This window comes from Chlorocebus sabaeus, chromosome 14 (genome assembly GCF_047675955.1).
Source record: "Chlorocebus sabaeus isolate Y175 chromosome 14, mChlSab1.0.hap1, whole genome shotgun sequence".
NCBI classification, from domain to species: domain Eukaryota; kingdom Metazoa; phylum Chordata; class Mammalia; order Primates; family Cercopithecidae; genus Chlorocebus; species Chlorocebus sabaeus.
The window spans coordinates 10,571,852-10,596,015 of record NC_132917.1 but is presented as its reverse complement, the minus strand read 5'-3'; the positions used below and the strand labels follow the sequence as shown (position 1 = coordinate 10,596,015).

Below are 24,164 nucleotides of genomic sequence, written 5' to 3'. Positions count from 1 at the left end.
TTGTCCCAGTTGGAGCGCAGTGGAATAATAACAGCTCACTGCAGCCTCGACCTCCCAGGCTCAAGCAGTCTCATATCTCAGCCACCCAAACAGCTGGGACAACAGGTGTGTGTCACCACAACTGGCTTTTTTTTTTTTTAATTTTTTGTAGAGATGGTGTCTCACTGTGTCGCCCAGGCTGGTCTTGAATTCCTGGCCCCAAGAAATCTTCCCACCTCAGCCTCCCAAAATGCTGGGATTACAGGTGTGAGTCATCTTACCAGGCTGCAGTTACCTTTTAAACAGAAGGCTAGAAATGTGATTTTTTCCCCCATTAGATTTGAAGTGAAGATTAATAATGAACTTGTTACTTGGAAGGAGGTTTGGCCATATATTCATGAAGCATGAATATTTTGCTTTTCAGGATAAACAATTTACCAACAATCTCTGCTTTGAAATTTAATGGTGCCTTGACCATGGCAGTTGGAACATCCACAGGGCAGGTAAATATGTTTAATTTGAAAACTTCACATCTAAGTTTTTATTTCAGTGGTGTGTGTATGTGTCATGAGAAATATACTATAGGAACACAAAATGAGGCCATACTATTTTAGCCAGAGCAGGGGGTATGCCTTAATGCTGGATTCTTCTAGCATCTTGAGAAATCTTGACTCTTGCCTTGGTCAGTCTGTGGTGCTGTGGACTTGGAGCTGCAGTGGGATAGGCCTGCACCACCACACCTGGCTAAGTTTTTGACTTTTTGTAGAGACAGGGTCTCACTGTGTTGCCCAAGCTGGTCTTGAATTCCTGGGCTCAGGCGATCCTCCCACCTCAGCCTCACAAAGTGTGGGGATTACAGGCGTGAGCCACTGGGCCTGGCCATAAGTACTCTCATTAGTGGTTTGGAACAGCATTTCTCAGAGTCTATGGAACAGAATTCTGTGGTCAGACAGTCTTGGGAGACTGCCAGACTTCTACTCTTGAAGATTCACAGTGGGTTTCAGTACTTTTTAAATAAAGGCACTGAGGAATTCTTGCAGACAAGAAATATGTTTAATAAATATTTCCAAAATTCGTGTGTTCAAGGAGGCTTTTTTTGTTTTTTAAACATAGCATCATTAACTATAGCCCATGCCATGAGTGGTCAGCAGAACATGCATTAGCAGTGCTAGTCCGAGGAGTACTTCTTTCTTTCCTTCAAGGCGGAGCCTGTACACTTGCCTCACCCTGCAAGAGGTCTGAAACCCTGCCTTGGAAGATTAGCTTTCTCTGTCATCATAGGCTGGAGGGGATCTGTCACCTAGGACTTAATCCTAGGGGAGCTTCCCCAGGCTTCCTTGCCCCTAATGACAGGGGTCCAAAGAGATTTCCCCTTCTCCCAAGAAGTCATAGCCTTGCTACCACCACCTGTCTTGAATCTACTAGGACTGTTGCTAATTATGTCTTTCATTTTTGTTTATATCTGTTGCTATGACACTGCCTGGTATGTAGGCCCTCAGTATGTATTTGTTGAACAAATTAAACAAATTCTTATGGGATTTCATTTTTTGTTCCTTTCTTAGTATGTTCAGTACTCTTAAAAATTACCCTGGGGGTTGAATTCATAAAATGTATACTTTAAGGATTATTTAAGAGATCTTTCTGGAGAGAATCTCAAATCTCAACATCTTGAATAAGGGTGTTCATTGTGTTCATAACAAAGTAATGAAGAAAATGGCTGCCATTATTCTCACTTATAAATATTTCGTTTGAAGATAAAATGTCTAGTTTGTTTAAACAGAAATAACTTGGTTTTGATTTTTTTTTTTCAGGTTTTATTATATGACCTTCGATCTGATAAGCCATTGCTAGTTAAAGATCACCAGTATGGGCTGCCCATTAAGTCCGTTCATTTCCAGGATTCATTAGATCTGATTTTGTCTGCTGACTCTCGAATTATCAAGATGTGGAATAAGAACTCCGTATGTATTTTTGGTTGAAATTACTTGCTTCTTTATTTGCAGGTGTTCCGAATGATCCTTTCCTCTCCATTGCCTTTTTCACGTGGGTTGTTGAGAAAGAGATACTGAATATCCATTTGGGAACTTAGTGGGAGGGCAGTTCCTTTTGGATAGATAAGATACTCATGATTGCTTTCTTTCTGTTAAGAAATTTTCCTGATTATCTAGAACTGCCATCCATTTTAGATGTTAAGTTAGGTGGAGAGAAAATCATGGTTTAAAAAAGTTGATCCATGACCTGAGAAACCCCCTAGATATCGAGATTCCCTCACAGATGTAGGAAAAGTTTTTAAGAGCCACTAATTATCCTTCCATGCATGTTTGTGTTGTTACACATCTCAAATTTATACTTTTCCTTTTTTTTGAAACAGAGTTTTGCTCTGTTGCCCAGGCTGGAGTGCAGTGCTATGATCTCAGCTCACTGTAACTTCGGCCTCCTGGTTTCAAGCAATTCTCATGGCTTAGCCTTGGAGTAGCTGGGATTACAGGCTTGCGCCACCATGCCCGGCTAATTTTTGTATTTTTAGTAGCAATGAGGTTTCATCTTGTTGGCCAGGCTGGTCTTGAACTCCTGGCCTCAAATGATCCTGCCTGCCTCGACCTCCTAAAGTGTTGGGATTATAGGCGTGAGCTACCACATCTGGCCTTAAAAGCTGTATTTCTTAAGAATATTTTGATGTTCCTTTTCCTCAGCTCTAAATGTCGTTTGAAATGTAACAAAATCCTGTATTGCTGGTTTTAATCTGTCTTCTGTTTTTCATTTTTCATTTTAAAACCGAAGTATTTTGAGAGAATAGTAAAAAGTTCATCAAATCAATGGGAAAAATGCATTCAGTATAGCTATGCTTTTAAGAGTTCTTTGCATTTAATTCATTAGAAACTTAGCGTTCTTAGTTTAAAAACAGATCATTTTTGAAAACTTATTTGTGATGAAGTTGGGTGAACGGTCCACCAGCCTCAGCAGTTCGTGCCTCAGTGCAAGTGCCAGTCTATTCCGTGGGGGCTGCCTGTGCTCAGACATGCTACAGACAGCCCCTCACAGTTCAGCTGCCTGTTGAGTCTCTGGCTTTCTAGGCTGTTACTTTGGTTTTTTAAATTTCATTTTGTTAATTCCTGAAGTATGGGTCTTCCTTGGCTTATTTTCCTTTTTTCTCTGGATCTCTCCTGGAGACCAGATGTGTGTTCTACATCCCTGAGGCCGTCACCTCATTCATAAGTTCTGGTGACTTTGTTTATGTTACAGAGAAGAACATAAAGAAAAAGACAGGCTTTCAGTCTGTCTAAATTCTTGGAAGAATTACCCTGATGATTGCCCAGGGAAGTGTCTGTGCTGTCTGCTTTGCTGGCTTTGAGTTTGGAGGATATTGAGGGCTTTTTTAAGGATGATTCGTGATCTTAGACCAGACCTTTCTCTGCTGTTTTTCTGGCAATTCAAACTAATTGGCATTAAAACAATATTTATTTTTAATACTGCAAATGCTTATGTTTTTATTCTTAAAAATTCATAAAACACTGGTAAAGTAGAAGTTATTTATCCTTGACCTGGCTTTCATCCAGCCTAAGGGAAAGACTGTTACCAATCTGGATGTGTCTTTCCATACCCTTTAACTTCTGCGTAGTTTCCAATGTGTGGATTAGTATCACCTTTGACACCTTTTTGTCATTGTTGTTCTGTACCATTCTAATTCCTTTCCCCTCGCTTCCTGGTTTCCCCTCTTTTCCTTCCTCTTTCAGTGGGAACTTGAGAAGAACGGGAGGCAGCTGTGTGAGTCTCACTGTTAGTCTTGGGGTAGGACTTGTCTGTGTTCTTCGTTGGACACAAACCATCTTGTCTGTGCTCTGACACTGCTCTTTTTTGCCGTGGGCACTCAGTCCATCCTAGTGTCAGACTTCTCATAATGAGTTACAAATGCAAGAGCTGGCAGAAATTTTCAACATCACTTCTTGAAATCATCACACTGTAATTGCTACAGTAAATTTTATTTTGGCATTTTTTTTGTTTCTTATGACTAAAGACTTCCTCTTGACTAACACCCACATTACTTGGTTTTGCCTGACTTGCTTACCTTGTTTATCTTTCTCATCATCTTTTTCCACACCCACCTTCTTAGCATCTTTTTCTTTTACTTTCCTTCTCTTAATTTTTGAAAGATAGAACACTCTTCCCCCAACACTTAAAATAGAAATGGTTTAGCCCTAACTACATAGTAACTAACGCTTAAGTATTTGTAGGATTTCATTTTGTATTTTATATCCATTGTCTCACTTGATCCTCCTCGAAAACTTGCGGTGCAGGCATGGCAGTGTTGTTCTCATTTTCCATGCTGGCCATCTCTCTCCTCTGATTTCTTTCTTTTTTTTTTTTTTGAGATGGAGTCTCACTCTGTCACCCGAGGCTGGAGTGCAGTCGTGCTATCTTGGCTGACTACAATCTCCACCTCCTGGGTTCAAGCAATTCTCCTGCCTCAGTCTCTCTAGTAGCTGGGATTACTAGATCCCAGGCCACCATGCCTGGCTAATTTTTGTATTTTTAGTAGAGTCGGGTTTCAGCATATTGGTTAGGCTGGTCTTGAACTCCTGACGTCAAGTGATCTACACATCTCAGCCTCTCAAAGTGCTGGTATTACAGGTGTGAGCCACTCCTTCCAGCCGTCCTCTGATTTCTTTCAATACAAGTTAAACTGGGTACGCTTCACAGATTATGAAAGATTTTTTTTAAGTTGATGCATAATTTAAACTTCATCTTTTCTTCCTATGTTGACATTATCTTTAAAATGTTGCAATTTTTCTTTTTTGTTTTTTTGGACAGGTCACTTCTCCTCCCTAGGCCTGTTTCTTCATCTATAAAATGGGTTTTTTTGATAAATTGATAAGATAAATTCTCTAAGATTTTTAAGAATTTAAATTTTGTATTTGAATTAGGCTATTTTATTTCTTTACATAGGAGTAGATGGTTGAGTTACAGCTTCAGTTTATTTGACATTGCCAAAAGTTGTTGTCCTTTAACCTTTAGTAATTCATTTTTGCTTGCTATTTTTAGGGAAAGATATTTACTTCCTTGGAGCCAGAGCATGACCTTAATGATGTTTGTCTCTACCCCAACTCAGGTATGCATTCTGTAGTGAACATTCAGTGAGACAAATAAAAAGGCTATACTTTTTTAGGTTTTAAACCCATTTTATTTCTTAAGATAGAATTTGGCTTTGTCAGCACAATTCTTGGATATTTAACTTAGAAGAATTAAGAGCAGGAAGTGGTGTGGATGATTCAGAAAATGGCACTCTTAATGACTCAGTGCTCAGCCCGCCCAGCTATTAGTGGAAAGTGGTAACAGCATACAGGTAGGAGGCAGGTGAAGTGCTATTTTGGTGTGCTCTTTAGCTCTTTTATGTGATTAGTAATAGTGTGTGGAAATTGAGGGCAGAGATTTGGAGAAAGCTAGATTGCCTGATAATACACAGATGGCTCATGAAACCACAGGTTTTATAAATTCTACGTTGTATGCTATTCAGCAATTTACACGTTAGATTTCAAAATTTAACAGTGCATTCAAGGCAAATCTGTGAAGAATTTCAGAGTATGGGGGAAAAATGAGAACAGTTTCTACTCTGAGGACAGAGGTGCCCAGATCATCCTGATGGAGGGAAGTAAGGCAGAGTGTGAGAAATCCTATCACGTTTGTGCAAAGAGTACTTTGACAGCTTTCTAGAGAGAGAGTGCTTTTACCCTGACCACCGAGAGCAGAGCAGCGAGAAAGTTTTGCTTTGCGTTGAGCTGGAGCGCCGAGTGAGGTTTGGTTAGGTGGAGTTGGAGCTGAGGTGATTCTCGTAGGAGAGCAGTCCAAGACGACCAGAAAGGATGGGCACAGAGGGCTCAGTTGGGGCCGGGAGGAGCGTCCTGTGCCTGAGCTGTGGTGGCTCTGGGAAGGCTGAAGTGGGAGGCAGAGAGTGGCAGGTGGTGGAGGGCTGGGCATGATGTGCTGAATGTCTTGGGCTCCGTGTGCAGTCGGAGAGGACTTGTTCCGACTGTGCTTTCAGAGGCAGGTCTACCCCGTGTTCCAAGGGTAGATTGGTTTTGAACAAAAGTGACCCGGAAGTAACTGATATTCTGAGCTGAGATGGGGAGCACAGGTGAGAGAGCAAGTTTGTTAAGATTATGGCTTCTTTTTCTAACGTGTGAGGATTAGGAGGTGATGGGCAGTTGCAGTATCTGGCAGTGTCTGGCTTCCCGTCAAAATCATTTTCACAGCTTTAAAGGTACAGCTCCCTTGACCTTATGCTAGGTGTACTGACTCATAGTATCTATGGAGAGGGCTTAGAAATGTGTGTTTTGTTGTTTTTTTAATTTTTTTTGAGATGGAGTCTCGCTCTATCACCCAGACTGGAGTGCAGTGGCACGATCTCTGCTCATTGCAACCTTTTCCTCCTGGGTTCAAGTGATTCTCATGCCTCAGCCTCCCAAGTAGATAGGACTACAGGCACGCGCCACCACCATGCCTGGCTAAATTTTGTATTTTTAGTAGAAACGGGATTTTACCGTGTTGGCCAGGCTGGTGTTGAACTCCTGACCTCAAGTGATCTGCCTGCCTCCGCTTCCCAAAATGCTGAGACTATAGGTGTGAGCCACTGTGCCTGGCCAGAAATGTGTATTTTTAACATACTTCCCAGTGGATTCTTAGGCAACAAGCCCTGAATTGATCCGCAGACTTGTGCTTGGGAGGCATGTCTGGTGTCCAGTAGAAAATGTGGTCTCAGTGTAAGTGGGTCTGTAGATAGAATGTTTTGCGATTATCCCAGAAGTGGTGGGAATGAATGAGGTGACTGATAGGGAAAGCGGGAGTGAGATAGGAGGTGAGCAGGAGCCGGTTCATTTGGGAGAATGAGGGGGAGGAGCCAGCTGAGAAACTGGGCAGTAATGGACAGAATGACAGTGCCAGGCCCCACAGTTGTTGAAGTATGGGAGAGATTTAGTGGGCATTGCTCAGCAACTACTAAGGATTACAGAAGTTGGGGCAGGAAGGAAAAAACTAAGTTTGATTGCATGCTGCTGTTATCAATCTGGACGATGGATACTATAATACAAACTTATTTCATCTTTTATAACTGTGTAGTCAGTGGTCCATGGCTTTTTATTCCTTCTGTTTTCTTTCTTTCTGCTTTTTCTTACCTCTTAAGGGGTCAGAAAAATTGGGTAATTCATTCAGGGTTGGTCACCCAGGTGGTGTGTGGCAGAGCCTCAGTTAGAACCCAGCCTTCCTGATTCTGGTGCCCATGCTGTTTTTCTTTTTTTTTTTTTTTCTTTTTTTTTTTGAGACAGAGTCTCCCTCTGTCCCCCAGGCTGGAGTGCAGTGGCGCCATCTTGGCTCACTGCAACCTTCCCCTCCCGGATTCAAGCGATTCTCCTGCTTCAGCCTCCTAAGTAGGTGGGATTACAGGCACCCGCCATCACGCCCGGCTAATATTTGTATTTTTTGTAGAGACAGGGTTTCACCATGTTGGTCAGGCTGGTCTCGAACTCCTGACCTCGTGATCTGCCTACCTCGGCCTCCCTAAGTCCTGGGATTACGGGCGTGAGCCACTGCGCCCAGCCGCCCATGCTGTTTCTAATTACACACTGCTCTCCCAAGAAAGATGAGAAACACTAGACTTTATAATTTACATTTCATCTGTGATAGTTGAGAGAATTTTACTATAATCGTGGGAGTAAAGTAAAATTGTGGTGAGTTCAGGAACAGATTGCAGCTGAGGATGCTGGGTCCTAGTTAGGGTATTGGAATAACCTGCACTGGGGTCTGGGCTAAGGAGGTAAGTGAGTAAACCGGGTGGAACTGAGGCTGGGGCAAGGGTGATGAGCAGGGGTAGTGCAACTGGGTGAGTGACAGTTTGAAGGGCACAGAGAGTGGGGAGAGAAAGACAAGTCTTACCTTGGGCTGTACAGTTTGGTAACCACTAGCCACTGAAGGGCATTGACATGTACTGTGAGTATAAAATATACATTGGATTTAAAAGACATTCTGTGAAAAAAGGATGTAAAATAGATCATTCATAATTTTCTATTAATTACAGGTTGAAATGAACATATTTTAGACATATTGGATTAGTAAAATAAAATTAATTTTAACATTTTTTTAAATGTGGCTACTAAAAATTTTTAAATCACATATGTGGCTCACATGCTGTTCCCATTGGACAGTGCTGGTCTAAACTGCGAGATCTTCAACCCTTTAGGATGCTGGTAAGGTTTAATAGTGCTTGTGCCTGGCTGGGCGCAGTGGCTCACGCCTGTAATCCTAACACTTTGGGAGGCCGAGGCAGGTGAATCACGAGGTCAGGACATCGAGACCATCCTGGCTAACATGGTGAAACCCCGTCTCTACTAAAAATACAAAAAATTAGCCAGGCGTGGTGGCGGGCGCCTGTAGTCCCGGCTACTCCAGTAGGCGGAGGCAGGAGAATGGTGTGAACCCACAGCGGAGCTTACCTTGAGCCGAGATCGCGCCACTGCACTCCAGCCTGGGCGACAGAGCAAGACTCCATCTCAAAAAAAAAAAAAAAAAAATAGTGCTTGTGCCTGGCCCAGTGTAGCGGGGATTTTTGAGGCTGGTAGGTTGCCTCAGTTTTTCCATTGTAACGAAGAATGTAGAGGCTCAGAGAGTGAAATGAGTGCCAATCTGTTGCCACCCCGAGGCTGCTATGCACAAACAGCTTCTCCATGAGGCAGGGCTAGAGTTTGGACTCTTCTTGTGGTCAACTTGATATCTCAGGTCAAGTTTTGTGCATCTGTCCCCCACCTTTAATGGCTGTAAAGATCTATTAACCCACAAAGGGTGAGACTCCTTGACAAAGAAGCCTCTTTCTGAGAAATACTCAGGCTCAGACTATTGAGGAACCCATTCTTGAAATTCCACCTGTGATGACAGTGTTTGGAATCACAAGGACAAGGAGAGGAGGGAGGCTGATGTTAGCAGTGAGTGTTGTTACCCAGGTAACTGCTGAGGAAGAGACTTAAATTGGATTGAGAGGGTGCTGATAATTCAACCACACATCTCTGGAATACTGATTTTATTTTTTCGCCTGGTCTGTATTTATTTTTTTAGAGACAGGGTTTCACTTTGTCTCCTAAGCTGGAGTGTAGTGGCACATTTATAGCTCACTGCAGCCTTGAACCCCTGGGCTCAAGCGATCCTGCCTCGGTCTCCTGAGTAGCTGAGACTATAGATGCGCACCATCATGCTGGGCTCTCCCTTGGTCTTACAATAAAAATTTAAATGATTTGTCATTAAAAATGGCATAAAAATTGTAAAATAAACATGGTTTTTAATGAAATTTAGAAGTGTTTCTCTCTGGGAAGAACACTTATTTAACGAAGATTATTATGGCCTAGCGCAGTGGCTCACGTCTATAATCCCATCGTGCCTATAATCCTGAGGCAGGAGGATCACTTCAGGCCAGGAGTTCAAGACCAGCCTTGTCAACATAGCAAGACCCTGTGTCTACTAAAAATAAAAGAAATTAGCAGGAGCAGTGGCACACGCCTGTAGTCCCAGATACTCAGAGGGCTGAAGCAGGAGGATCGCTTGAGCCCAGGAGTTTGAGTTTACTGTGAGCTGTGATCTCAAAACTAACTGTACTCCAGCCTGGGTGACAAAGCAAGACCTAAAAAAATATATATATATATGTTGATAACATTTTAATTGTAGAAGCATTTGTAGCACAGTGATTTTAATGGTTACTTATTACAGTAATATTTATGAAGAAATGCTTGACAGTTTGGTCAGAAAACATTCTTAATGAGTTGCATTTTAAAAAGTCTATTTGGCAAACTGACCTATAGGCCGAATCCAGTCCACCACTTGGCAGTTTGCAGCCTTTGAGTTAAGAATGGGTTTTACATTTTTAAATGGTTGGGAAAAAAAAATCAAAGAAGAGTAATATTTTATGACATGGAAATTCAAATTTTTGTGACTGAAATTCAGATTTCAGTGTCTTTCAGCATAAAGTTTTATGTGAACACAGCCACCCTTGTTCATTTATACATTGTCCATGTGGCTTTTGCAGCACTGTGGCAGAGGTGAGTAATTTTAACAGTGACCAGGTGGGCTGCAAAGCCTAAAGCGTTTACTGCCCGGCCCTTTACAGAGACAGTTTGCTGATCCCTGGTCCATGTTACTAATATAAACAAAAAAGGTCACTTTATCCACAGTATTTAATTATGAAAAATTTCAGGCCAGGCGCAGTGGCTCACGCCTGTAGTCCTAGTACTTTGGGAGGCAGAGGCAGGCAGATCACTTGAGGTCAGGAGTTCGAGACTAGCCTGGCCAACATGGTGAAACCCTGTCTCTACCAAAAATACAAACTTAGCTGAGGCTGAGGCAGGAGAATTGCTTGAAACCAGGAGGCGGTGGTTGCATTGAGCCGAGATCATCCCACTGCACTCCAGCCTGGGCAACAGAGCAAGACTCTCTAAAAAAAAAAAAATTTGCCGGGCGCGGTGGCTCACGCCTGTAATCCCTGCACTTTGGGAGGCCGAGGCGGGCGGATCACGAGGTCAGGAGATCGAGACCATCCTGGCTAACACGGTGAAACCCCGTCTCTACTAAAATACAAAAAATTAGCCGGGTGCAGTGGCGGGTGCCTGTAGTCCCAGCTACTCGGGAGGCTGAGGCAGGAGAATGGCGCTAACCCAGGAGGCGGAGCTTGCAGTGAGCCGAGATGGAGCCATTGCACTTCAGCCTGGGTGACAGAGTGAAGACTCCGCCTCAAAAAAAAAAAAAAAAAAAAAAAAAAAAATTTCAAACATACAGGAAAGTTAAAAAAGTGGTAGAATGAACATCTTTATATTCTGTCCCCAATATTTATTATTGTTATCTTCACCATAACTGATTTATTTATCTCTGTGCTTCTGTGGTTGTTCTGGTGTCTTTGTGGAATCACACAAAAGCCAGCTACAGACATGGTGGCACTTACCTGCACCAAGGGTGGCATTGATCTCCTGAAAATCATTGAAATTATTAGGTCCCTTATCGTGCCTAATAAAAATGGCAGCCCTTTTTCTAATATTATCTTACATCCAGTCCATTTTCAGGTTTTCCTAATTGTTCTCCATACGCCCTTTTTTAGTTAGGTGTGGGTTTTTTGTTGTTGTTGTTGTTTTTGAACCAGGATATACCTGAGGTTGTGTGTTACATTTAGCTATTGTATATCTTTAGTTTCTTTCAATCCAGAATAGTCTCCCACATCTTTTTCTTTTCTTCTCCATGACATTGACTTTTCAAAGATCAGGCCAGTGGTCTCAGAATATCCCTCATCCTCGATTTATGTGATTTTTTTTTTCTCATGATGTTGTTTAACTTGATCCTCTACCCTGTATTTTTTCTAAAATCGAAGTTAAGTCTAAAGACTTAATTAAGTTTAGATTAAATTTGGGGCAAGAGTAATGTGCAGGCTGCTGGGGTCTCCAGATAGTCGCAGTATCCGAGAGGGGTAAGGTTGATGCAAACTAACAATTTCAAGCGTGATGTTTTGGACAAACGAATGACTGTTACTAATAACTCGTAAGAGGTTAATCAAGAGTAGAAAAGCTAGCCAAATAATTTTTCATAAGAGAGCAAGCAAAGCAAGACCAGTAGGCGCCCCTTCTTTGTGGCTTGGATCTGAGTGTGGCAGGTTCATGTGCTCTGCTATTCCTTGCTTTCCCACACCTTTTCCTCCAGCTGTACTCTTTGTGTCTGTGCTTAATCATTGTGGGCTTAATCATAGTTTAGAAAAGCTGAAACTGTCTTTCTTTTTTCTTTTCACTTACTCATTTTGGAGTAATTGAAGCATAATCATGATTATGGTTTTGTAATATTTTTCTTATACCAAGGCTGCTCAGTATGTTGGGAAATGGTTCCGCCTTCCTGCCTTGTTCAGGGCCCTGCTTGTATGGCTCATCCGGCCACCTGTACAGTGAGCAGCTGCTCCATGCGGGTCAGGGCACTTGAAGAGACTGCACGGCTCTGTGACTTGGGTGTGCATCAGATTCACGACACGGGGAGCTTGTAAAGCTTACGTGTGTCTTGAGTCCCATTCCAGACCTGTGGAATCAGCATTGGTGGTTTCAGAACCATTGGTAGAGAGAAAAGAACATGGGCACTGGGCTCAAGAAAGACCCAATTCAGGCTTAATAGTGGTGAAAATTCCCCAACCTCAACATTCTCACCTGCTTTACAGGGCTGTTGGAGGCTGCCTCTACTGGTAAATGTGAAAAAGTCTTTTATTCTCTGTCAGTGCCCTCTAAATACGTGGAGAACTGTTGGGGTCATCTGTAAATATCTTTGGTGCCTTGTATAGTAAACTCAAATGCCCCATACTTTCATTTTAGGTTCTATATAGGGCAGGAGCACCCCTGCCAGTTCCCTTTGGCACAGTTCTGTGTGCACAGCCTGTCTCCTCTGAGCTGTTCGAGGCAGTGACTGATGCCATATGTTTTTGTGCAGCGCTTCCCAACATGTTTGGTGAAGACCAGGATTTTGGTTTTTTGTTTTGTTTCAGAGTTTCTAATCCACTGTACCTTGATACGTCTGTAAAATACAATACAAATGAATTACTAGGAAAATGATCACACGTTTGGATGTCACTGCAGTGTTGAACTGCAGGTTTCTAAATGCTTCTTTTCAATTTCTGCACTTATTTCCTGGCCTGGTGACAGTTTGCAGTCTGGCTCTGGGGACATAGTTTGAGCAGCTGTAGAGCACTGTGTTTGTGTTGTGAGCTTCAGTGAGTCCTTTAGTCCCCAGAGCACATGCAGATGAGTACCGATTCATGCATGTTTCTGGGGAGGGCACTACTTTGTCAAATTCTCTTTTATTGTATTATTGCAGTGTACAGTACACTGCATACTAGACACTATAGTGTACTGGTTCATATTGGAAATGTGTTCTTTTGACTCGAGGTGATATCTTTTCCTTCCTTTAAAAATGTATAGTTTTATTGTGGAAACAATAATAAACAACATTAAAATAAATTTAAAGGAAAAAAGTCCTCAATGCCACAAACTCTTTACACGTACTATTACATACTATTACTGTCTTCATGAATGAAACCATATTAATCCTGTGTTCATATGTTTTAAGTTGTCCTCACACTGTACTTATGGTTACCTTTTGCTTTTTAGTTTGACATTGTATTAAACACATCTTTCACTTTGCCATGTGGTATTTATACTGACTTTTTAAAAATGGTTTCTTATTTGATCATGCAAGAAGTCTTTTAGTTTTATCTTAGTTGATGAAATGTCAGAGTCCCGTGTTATGGAGCTTTGGAATTGGTCGACTGTCAGTGGCTCTACTTATTAGCTATGTGGTGGCCCTGAGCAAGGGAGGTAACTTGCTGATAATGTGACTTGCCTGCCACGGTGCTCATGCTCTTCTCTTCTTCTGCCTTGATCATCTTAATTTCTGCTGAACTAAGACTTGCTTTCACCGGTTTATTTTTCTGTTTGTACTTGTTAGAAGCTGCTCATACTCTTTGGGCTCTATGATGTTCTTTTTCTCATTCATAATTACTTTCAGCCCTGACCCTCCTCACTTGAGTTTCGTAGTAGACCTACTTGTATCATTAGCCATATGTGGCTATGTGAGATCCTCCCCCGTTTTAGAAAACAATCTAGCTGTGTGCAGTCTGAATTTTTTGTGTAATTACATTAGAGCACTTTCTGTGGTTTGTTGGTAGGTGTTGTTGTATTTCACCGTGGAATGTTCACTGTTGAGTGTTCAGGGTTGAGCCAGTGGAGAAGGCTTAGGAGAGGTCTTTAGTAGGAACCTTCCTTGTGGTAGTAAAGATGGGGCTTCTATCCCCAGAACTTCTTTAATTATGTCTGAAGGCTCCTGGAGATCTTTCGGCAGAGCTGTTAGTGGAGACCTAGGAAGCACAATCGGTAGAGGCCGTTTCCATCCGTCATGACCTCAGTGAACATTGTTTGGAAGGCCAGAAAAAGTGCTAAGATGAAAGATTCTGCAGGGGTTACAAGCTATGCAAAACAGCTCCGATTTTGTTTTGGTTTAATGTAGACATTATTCTTGCTTTTTTAGACTTCGTTAGGTGCTTTTAGATGTTTTTACAGGGGGGATGTGTGTGTGTCTGTGAGTTTTGTGTGCATATATTTTTGGTGACCTGTTGGTCCCAGTTCAGGTCTAGCTCACACTTTTGAGTTGTGGGCAAGACGTGGTAAGATAGTATTGAGGCCGGGTGCAGTGGCTCACACCTGTAATCCCAGCACGTTGGAAGGCCGAGGCAGGCAGATCATGAGGTCAGGAGATCAAGACCATCCTGGCTAACATGGCGAAACCCCCTCTCTACTAAAAATACAAAAAATTAGCTGGGCATGGTGGCGGACGCCTGTAGTCCCAGCTACTCGGGAGGCTGAGGCAGGAGAATGGCGCGAACCCAGGAGGCGGAGCTTGCAGTGAACCAAGATCACACCACTGCACTCCAGCCTGGGTGACAGAGCAAGACTCTGTCTCAAAAAAAAAAAAAAAAAAGAAAAAAAAAAAAGATAGTATTGAGTTCCTGCTTGAGTGATAATTGACTCTATTCACTCAGCATTTCATTTCTGTAACAGACTCAAATATCATCACTTTTACAAACTTTTGTGTAATGAAAGGAAAGGCAGCAAAAAATATTTTTAAAAACAGAATCTAATCGTTGCCCTTAACATTTGGTATATTCATTTATCATTATGTGATCTGATAATCTAAATGTCTTCCCTCTATGGATTCCTCTTGTATCTTACAAATAGATTTGTAAAATGAATTATTATTTGTAGAAGTCTTTATTTAAAAACAGAAACATTTGAGTTTGCCTTTAACATTCCCTCATGACTGGGGCATCAGTCCCTCTGAGCTTTCTTTTTCTGATCAATAAAATAGGGCTGATGATATATCTTCTTTTAGAGGGTTGTTGCGTGTTCACTAAGATAATGTATGTGAAAGTGCTTAGATGATTATGAAGGACTGGCCAAAGGCTTGCTGGTTTCAGTCTTATTTAAAGTGCAGTGGTCTGGTCCTGAGCAGGGGTTCTGAGGAGTTTTGATGTTTGCATATTGCCATGTTGGAGCTGCTTCAAAACACTTGGGGAAGGAGTGTGTTGCAAAAATGGCAGAGAAAAGGGAACAAAACTGAGACATTTGAATACTTTGATACTAAGTAGTTTAGTACCAAATAATAATGTATTTATAGGTTGCTCCTGGGGTTATAGAGAGTCCTTTATTGAATGCCAGAAAGTTATCTCTTTCTTCAGTTTTGGTTTCTTATATGCTGATCCTAAGGAGACTCAATTATTAACCGCCTGTTTGGTTCAGTCTGTTATAATTCCCTGTGAGGGAGTGACTGTGCTGTAGTCAGGGCTGTTAGAGTCCCTCTAGGACGTTCTGGTGTAGACTATAACAAAATGTAGACATTTTGTTTTGCAATCAGTTTTACAAAAGTTAGGAATCAAATTTGCTCTGCAAAATTTGAATTTGTTTTGCAAAAGTTAGGAATTTGTTGTGACATTTTGTGGGAAATACTTTACTTTTGGTTCAGTGATTAACAGAAGCTCCTCAGGCATTTCAGAATGGAAAGCAAATAGAGAAGGGTACTTTCTTTTTCCTATGCGTTGACCTTTTTCATTGTGTTTATTTTTAGGCATGCTTCTGACGGCCAATGAAACCCCCAAGATGGGCATCTATTACATTCCAGTAAGTAATACAAAGAGGCATTTCAGTAAAAATAGGACAAGCAAAGATACTTTTTATTATTTATTTAAGTTTTGAGACGGAGTCTGGTGGTCACTGAGGCTGGGGTGCAGTGGCGCAACCTCAACCCACTACAATGTCCGCCTCCTGGGTTCAAGTGATTCTCCTACCTCAACCTCCTGTAGCTGGGATTACAGGTGCACACTACCACACCCGGCTAATTTTTGTATTTTTAGTAGAGATGGGTTTTGCCATGTTGGCCAGGGTGGTCTTGAACTCCTGACCTCAAGTGATCCTCTTGCCTGGGCCTCCCAAAGTGCTGGGATTACAGGTGTGAGCCACCACTCCCGGCCAAAGATACTTTTTAAATCGGATGTATTGAGGAACCTGGATCTCCATGTGGCTGTGTACATTAGATACAGTGGACTCATTTGTGGGTTGAATTTGCTTTCTGGAGCTCATCAGTTCATGCTCAAATGTTCTTTTATGGAAACTGTTTAATATCATGTTAAAATAGACTTTAGAAATTAGTATTTATTCTTCTGATTTGCATTTATTTTTTGTTTCCAAGTATTTCTGAATCTTAAACTTTCAGCTGTTAGTGATCTAGAGGTCTAATTCTAAAAAGTCTGTTACTCTTCAAGTCATCTCACTATAGTTTGTTTGTTTCTTTTAAAAATAAGTCACATATAAAATAAATTATCATAGATCATCCTGATGAGGGATGATATGTAGTTTGCAAAAAAAAAAAAAAAAACAACTATTTTTTCCCTCCTTAAATAATTCTTCTCTTAGATAACCAGAAGCTCCCCACCCTTCCCTTTGAGTTTATAGTAGAAATGAAACAAGGAAATATGATTTCATAAGCAGAAAAACACATAGTATAAAGTTGGCATTAGATTGCTTTGTACTCAGCAGATATCTCCCTTACCTGAGATTTGAGAAGAGAGTCGAGTGAGGGGTACTGAAGATCAGAATTTGAGGGAGGTGAACTCTCTGTAACCACTATCATCTTCCAGGTATGAAAATTCTTCCTGTCTATGATAGTCCTTTTAAAATTGCTCAGTTATGGATTAGGTGCGGTGGCTCACGCCTGTAATCCCAGCACTCTGGGAGGCCAAGGTGGGCAGATCACGAGGTCAGGAGATAGAGACCATCCTGGCTAACACAGTGAAACCCCGTCTCTACTACAAATACAAAAAATGTGCTGGGCGTGGTGGTTGGCTCCTGTAGTCCCAGCTACTTGGGGGGCTGAGGCAGGAGAATGGCATGAACCTGGGAGGCGGAGCTTGCAGTGATCCGAGATCGCGCCACTGCACTCCAGCCTGGGCAACAGAGCAAGACTCCATCTCAAAAAAGAAAAAAAAATTGCTCAGTTATGTATTTTCACACACAAAAAAAGCGTGCTGCTTGCTGTTGACTCCGTGGTTACTGATGTGTAGTTGAAAGCACTTAGAGATACTTTGGTTGGTTGCTAGTAAAATGAAGGCTGTTCAGACAGGAAGCATTTTGATTTTCCTAAGTTACTATTTGTTCCTTTTTTCCTGGACTCTCACAGATACTGCGGTCATATTCCTATCAACTTATCCATCTTTCCTTGTATTCACTTGTTAATACATATTATGGACTACATCAGCTGTGTGTCGGGAATGATGCTGTATGCTGGCAGTATTACAGCCTCCAGGGTACTGCCCTTCACTTTGAGGAGTTACTGTTTGGAATCCAACAAGAAAGTAGGCAGTTGCCTTTCAGTGTGAGGAATGCTACCAGGGTACTGTGGTGGGAGCACGTAGGAGAGAACCTGTACCCACTGAGGGCCCGGGGGCTGATGAGAAGTGTGGTTGGCACTCAGGGAAAACTTCCCAGAGGGACAGACTTTGAAGGAGGGACCTGAGGATAGCTGCATAGACTGGGTGAAGGGGTGGGGTGGAGTGAGGTGCCCAGTGGGAGAAGGACTTTTTTTTTCCTTTTCAGTCGACTTTCCCAGGTCGGGCAGTAGACCTGGGATAGGATCTTGACAGTAGAGTGGGTGCAGAGTTGAGGGAGCAAGTACCTCCCATGACTGAGCATTCGAGTTGGGGGGCAGGTAGAAAACCAGGTTAGAAGGGGTCTTGTGAGCCAGCTGTGGGGATTTAGGGCAGGGAGTCCTGGCAGAGTTGTAAGCAGGGGGGTGATAGGATCAGACCTGTGTTCTGAAAAGATTACTTTTGCTGCCACAGGGGAATTCACTAAACAGGCTCTAATCTGTACACAACAAGCACAGGCTGTGGCAGCCCACAGGAGAGATAATGGCACCTGCATTACCTGTGCCAGGCTCCCTTTCTAGTAGTTGTGGCTCTTTGGGGTTCTGGGATAATGTGAGAGAAGTCTAATGTGGTAGGCAGTACTTGCACAGGATTCATCCTTGAACTGCCCAGTGGCATGTTTCAGAGGTGTTCGTAGACTGAGAGCTGTATAGATCACAGGAAACGCTGCCCTCAGACCAGCTTACATAGTTTTCTCCCAGTTTCTGCCCCTTTGGGGAACGTTGTCAGGAGAGGCAGAATAAATCAGCTTGCCCCTGTCCTTTTCATCATGAGAAAAGTCTCTTTCATCTTCCTCTTAGAAGTGCTTATTGTGTTTTGATCACTACAGCAACATGGACAGCAAGTGTCTGTCCATGCCTTGGATCTTAGATCCCTTCTACATGTTAAAAGTAGATAGAATCAACTAGTGGGCAGGTGAAAAGCACTCTCAGTGTGGAGTGCTGCTTCGAGAGGTCTGCCTAGTAGAGGAGGAGGTGTGGGCTGGAGAGCTGCATTGTAGAGAGGTGGGGAGGGGCAGTCCTGAGGACATTTGCAGTGAGGCCACCTTACAAACCTATATGAGGATGGTGGCCATGGGGATAGAATTGGAAGGGTTGTTATGCTTATAAGAGACTTGAAATTGATGAGTGTGGGAAGTAAGGAACAGGATGACCAAGGATGACACCCCAGTTTTTGCTTGGGCAAATGTGTGGATGACGATGTCCAGAAAGAGGCAGGAGAATATTAAAAATTGTTTTCCCTTTGGTATTTTCTGCATTTTATGAAATGATCTTTTAAAGAAAGCAAAACAACTTTTTTGTTTATGCAAACAGTGTATGCATATTCCTATTTATTCTAAGTGGATTACAAAGTATATGAAAATAAAAACCAGCTATTCCCTCTTGATAATACTGTAACTACCATTCATATTTGGATGTATTGTTTTTCAGTTATATTTGTGATGTTATGTGTGTGAAGTTGTATTTTTTTTTTTAAGTTTTATTTTTATTTTTTTTGAGACAGAGTTTTTGTTGCCCAGGCTGGAGTGTAGTGACACAATCTTGGCTCACTGCAGCCTCTGCCTCCCAGATTCAAGCCATTCTCCTGCCTCAGCCTCCTGAATAGTTGGGATTACAGGCATGTGCCACCACGACCAGCTAATTTTTTTTGTTGTTGTTGTATTTTTAGTATGGGGTTTCACCATGTTGATCAAGCTGGTCTCAAACTCCTGACCTCATGTGATCCGCCTGCCTTGGCCTCCTGAAGTGCTGGGATTATAGGCGTGAGCCACCGTACCTGGCCCTAATTTTTGTGTATTTGGTAGAGACAGGGTTTCACCAGGCCAGACTGGTCTTGAACTCCTAGCCTCAAGTGATCCAGCTGCCTCGGCCTCCCAAAGTGCTGGGATTACAGGCATGAGCCCCGAAGTTGTATTTTATATACAAATTGGTTCCTGGTTTCTGCAGTTAACCTTGGAAATATTAATTCTAAGGTACTGAAATTACCTAAAACATTTTTAGTTATCTCTATTATATGTCATTGGCTGGTTTATGACATGTCTATTATCTTAGAACTGTAAGAGACCCATTGTTTACTTCTGATTCTCTGGATCAGTTTCTTCGGGTGGGCGTTTTTGTTCCAAGTAATGGTGACTTTAATTAGCATGAGTGTGAGGGGCTGATGATGAGAAGCGTGAAGTATGAGGGGCCGGATGATGGCCAGGTGATGAGAAACTGCCTCTTGACAAATGTTAGCTTATCTTATAAGACCTTTTTAGTTTCAACTTTGTACCTGAGATTTAACAGAAAGCTGTGAAAAAAAATCCAGAGAGCCCTCTCCTAGGTGAGCTGCATATCGGGACAGTGTGAGCAGAAGTTGCTTTAGTTAAGCGAAGCCTTATGCTGAAACTTGGACTTCAGTGTTCCTTTCTGACCTACCTTTCTGCCCTGCTCCCACAGTACTGAGTGATATTTTATAGCACCACTTGTCTTTACTTGGAAACTGCTCTTTGTAATACTCCTTCAAAGCAAAGAGAGAGCCCAGGGGTCTGAAAGCCTGCCATTTTTCATAAGATTTTATCAAACTTACCAAGCTGACATTTGGCACGAAGGTTCATTTGAGGCTATAGAACCAGAGAAATGTGTGTTTAATGTATGATCCATGCCAAGTTTAGGAGGCCTGGACTGTGATTTGTATTAACATCTTATAAATCAGGTTCGAAAACTTTTCCCCTCCCTCTTTGGAGCATGCTGAAGATGAAGGCAACTTAGTGTTCTTTTAGCTTGTTGATTTTTGCCTTTTTATCTGATACCATCTTCCTTGAGTAATTGAGATCTTTATAAACTAATGCAGTTCCTGATACACCACCTTCTGGCACTTAGATATCTCTGTAGCCAGCTTGTCCTTTGAGACCAAAAGGGTTGTCTCCAGCCCCTGTCCCATTTTCTCAGTGCTTTCCTTTTTTTTGTTGTTTTTCCTTTCACTCAGAGACCAGGTTCTGTTGTTTTGTTTGTTTGCTTGCTTCAGGGTCTAATTCATCTGCAGCTTCAGAGACTAATGCCAAGAATAGTTTTTCAAGCTTGGTTTTTCCTCTGAAACATAATTTAATCTCAGGTTAGTTCTTTATAATTAACATCCTTGGCAACTATGTAGACTCCAGAGGGAATCCAAGTCCCCTATGGCACACAACCCAAAACCCAGCCTTGTGCTTAATGGTGTTTCTGTTGGAAATGCTCCTGAGCTCCGAGCCCCTAGCTTATCAGGGCGTTCCTGCAGCCACTCATTGCTTGGTGGTGGTGGTTGGGGCACAAGTGATTGCTTGCTGCTTGGTAATGTAGATGTGTAAACTTGAGGGAAAATGTAGGAGGAAAACTATTTGTTTGGGAAGCTGTTTGATTTAGAAGAATAAAAGTAATTCAGTTGGCTGGGCGTGGTGGCTCACGCCTGTAATCTTAGCACTTTGGGAGGCTGAGATGGGCAGATCACTTAAGGACAGGAGTTTGAGACCAGCCTGGCCAACATAGTGAAACCCTGTCTCTACTAAAAGTACAAAAATTAACCAGGCGTGATGGTGTGTGTCTGTAGTCCCAACTACTCATGAGGCTGAGGCAGGAAAATCGCTTGAACCTGAGAGGCAGAGGTTGCAGTGAGCCAAGATTGCACCAGTGCATTCCACCCTGGGCAACGGAGCAAGACTCTGTCTCAAAAAAAAAAAAAAAAAAAAAGTAGGCCAGGCGCGGTGGCTCAAACGCCTGTAATCCCAGCACTTTGGGAGGCTAAGGCGGGCAGATCACTAGTTAAGGAGTTTGAGACCAGCCTGGCCAACATGTTGAAATCCCGTCTCTACTAAAGAGACAAAAAATTAGCCGGGTGTTGTTGTGGGTGCCTGTAATCCCGGCTACTTGGGAGGCTGAGGCAGGAGAATTGTTTGAACCCAGGAAGCAGAAGTTGCAGTGAGCCGAGATCACGCCATTGCACTCCAGCCTGGGTGACAGGGTGAGATACCGTCTCCAAAAAAAAAAAAAAAAAGGAAATTCAGCTATAAGGATATGTGCTTTGTTTTTGTTTTTTTCTTTTATTTTTTTAATTTTTTTTTTTTTTTTGGAGACGGAGTCTCGCTCTGCTGCCCAGGCTGGAGTGCAGGGGCCAGATCTCAGCTCACTGCAAGCTCCGCCTCCCGGGTTCACCCCCTTCTCCTGCCTCAGCCTCCTGAGTAGCTGGGACTACAGGCGCCCGCCACCTCGCCCGGCTAGCTTTTTTGTATTTTTTAGTAGAGATGGGGTTTCACCGTGTTAGCCAGGATGGTCTTGATCTCCTGACCTTGTGATCCGCCCGTCTCAGCCTCCCAAAGTGCTGGGATTACAGGCTTGAGCCACCGCACCAGGCTTGTTTTTTTCTTTTTAAAATGTCAATATTTAAGATGTTATAAAGAATAAATACATCACTGTATCCAGCTTTCAAGAATGGCAGTTAGGTACTTTTTAATTTTATTTATTTTATTTTATTTTTGAATGAGACAGGGTCTCGCTCTGTCACCGTGGCTAGAGTGCAGCGACGTGATCATAAGTCACTGGAGCTTCATCCTTTGGGGCTCCAGCATCCTCCTGCCTCAGCTTTGTGAGTAGGTAGGACTACATGCATGTGCCACCAAGCCCAGCTAATTTTCATGCTGTTTTTTTGTAGAGAGAGGATCTCGCTGTGTTGCCAAGGCTGGTCTCAAACTCCTGGCCTCAAGCGATCCTCCCACGTTGGCCTCCCAAAATGTTGGGATTACAGGTGTGAGCCACTGCACCTGGACAGGTATTTTATTTTCAAACATTTTCTTAGGAAAAAACTCCTATATTATTTCTATTAAAATATTTTGACTATTTAAAATAAAACACTGATTAAATATTTTAACATTTACCATTTAATTTAAAACTTGGAAAGTACTCTTGGAGCCTGCAAATGAGGCAGTATTAAAAACACGAAGAATCCTTCTAACTTGCACTAGTGCTTCTGCGTCTGTTCAGAATAGCGCTGAACTTATCCAGCAGTTCATAAACCCACAACACGCTGTCTTTGCAAATAGAGGAGACTGTGTTGAGAAGCATAAGACCTCAAAAATACACACAACACAACTTCACAGAGGCATGCAAACCAAAGGAAATGCACAAAAGTTTTAGAAGCCAAAATTTTTGGAATGTAATAAAAGGTTGTTTAGTGAATGCTTCTAAGCCTGTCAGCTGAGTGGGTAGCACACTCCCCGCGGAGCTGAGGCCTTCTGATGCCATCGTAGGGTTCAGCGCTGGTATCTCCTCGGGACTTCAGTCACTGGGCTAGGGCAGACATCTGTGCTTCTGCACCCATAAAGATGACAAGGCAGTGTGTGCTGCAGAGTTTCAGGGGTTGTCAGGGAGATGCTTTTGAAATCATTATAGCATTGGGAAGTCAGTTTTAGGGAAATGGCATGGAAATTTTTCTAGTAAATATGGGTATTTGGAGTCTGGCAGATTTTTTTCTTGCTCAATGAAGAAATAAAAATAGATATTATAGTCTTTTTATCGGGTTTTTTCTGTAAGGGTTTTTGGTTTTAGTGTTTTTTGTTTGTTTGTTTGTTTTGAGACAGTCTTGCTCTGTGGCCCAGGCAGAGTGCAGTAGTACAGTAAACCTCCGCCTCTTGGGTCAAGCAATTCTCTTATCTCAGCCTCTCAAGTAGCTGGGCTTATAGGTGCGCACCACCACACCTGGATAATTTTTGTATTTTTAGTAGAGATGGAGTTTTACTGTGTTGGCCAGGCTAGTCTCGAACTCTTGGCCTCAAGTGATCCACCTGCCTGGGCCTCCCAAGGTACTAGGATTACAGTTGTGAGCTACCACACCCAGCCTCTAAGAGGTTTTGTGACAAAAACAAATTTAGGTGCAAACAATTTTAACTTCTGTCTGTGGTGAATTGAATTTGTTAGTCTAAGTCTAAACTCCATGACTATGTCAGTGACTGTTGTCTATTAGAGAGGTACTTATGGATACTTTTTAATCATCCCTATGTGACCTTCTTCATAGATGGTATCTTTTTTCAAGTTCAGTATTTGAAACATTACTATTCTGGTGTGTTTTGGCATAATTTTCCAGAGTCTTTTTTTTTTTTTTGAGACGGAGTCTTGCTGTGTCGCCCAGGCTGGAGTGTAGTGGCCGGATCTCGGCTCACTGCAAGCTCTGCCTCCCGGGTTCACACCATTCTCCTGCCTCAGCCTCCCGAGTAGCTGGGACTACAGGCGCCCGCCACCTCGCCCGGCTAGTTTTTTTGTATTTTTTTTTTAGTAGAGACGGGGTTTCACTGTGTTAGCCAGGATGGTCTCGATCTCCTGACCTCGTGATCCGCCCATCTCAGCCTCCCAAAGTGCTGGGATTACAGGCTTGAGCCACCACGCCCGGCAGTTTTCCAGAGTCTTAAGAACACAACCTTACTCCTCAGCTTCATTAAGAAAATATCTTTTTTTTTTTTTTTTTTAAATACAGGGTCTCACTCTGTCTCCCAGGGTATAGTGCACTGGTGTGATCATGGCTCACTGCAGCCTCACAACCTTCTGGGCTCAGGTGATTTTTCTACCTCAGCGTCCCAAGTATCTGGGACTACAGGTATATGCAACCACGCCCAGCTAATTTTGTTTGTTTGTTTTTGTTTGTTTTTTTGTAGAGTCAGGGTTTC

At 42.5% G+C, this 24,164-nt stretch overlaps 1 protein-coding gene across 2 annotated transcripts in view; it reads left to right on the top strand.

The window, feature by feature from the left end:
- Nucleotides 1–24,164, top strand: part of NOL10 (nucleolar protein 10) — a 115,694-nt gene that overhangs the window by 27,297 nt on the left and 64,233 nt on the right. For both annotated transcript variants that reach the window (XM_007971496.3, XM_007971495.3), the window contains 4 exons: nucleotides 404–482; nucleotides 1,791–1,940; nucleotides 5,020–5,086; nucleotides 15,643–15,695. In XM_007971496.3, coding sequence (XP_007969687.2) covers nucleotides 404–482; nucleotides 1,791–1,940; nucleotides 5,020–5,086; nucleotides 15,643–15,695 — 349 coding nt within the window. The remainder of the gene's footprint in view (nucleotides 1–403; nucleotides 483–1,790; nucleotides 1,941–5,019; nucleotides 5,087–15,642; nucleotides 15,696–24,164) is intronic.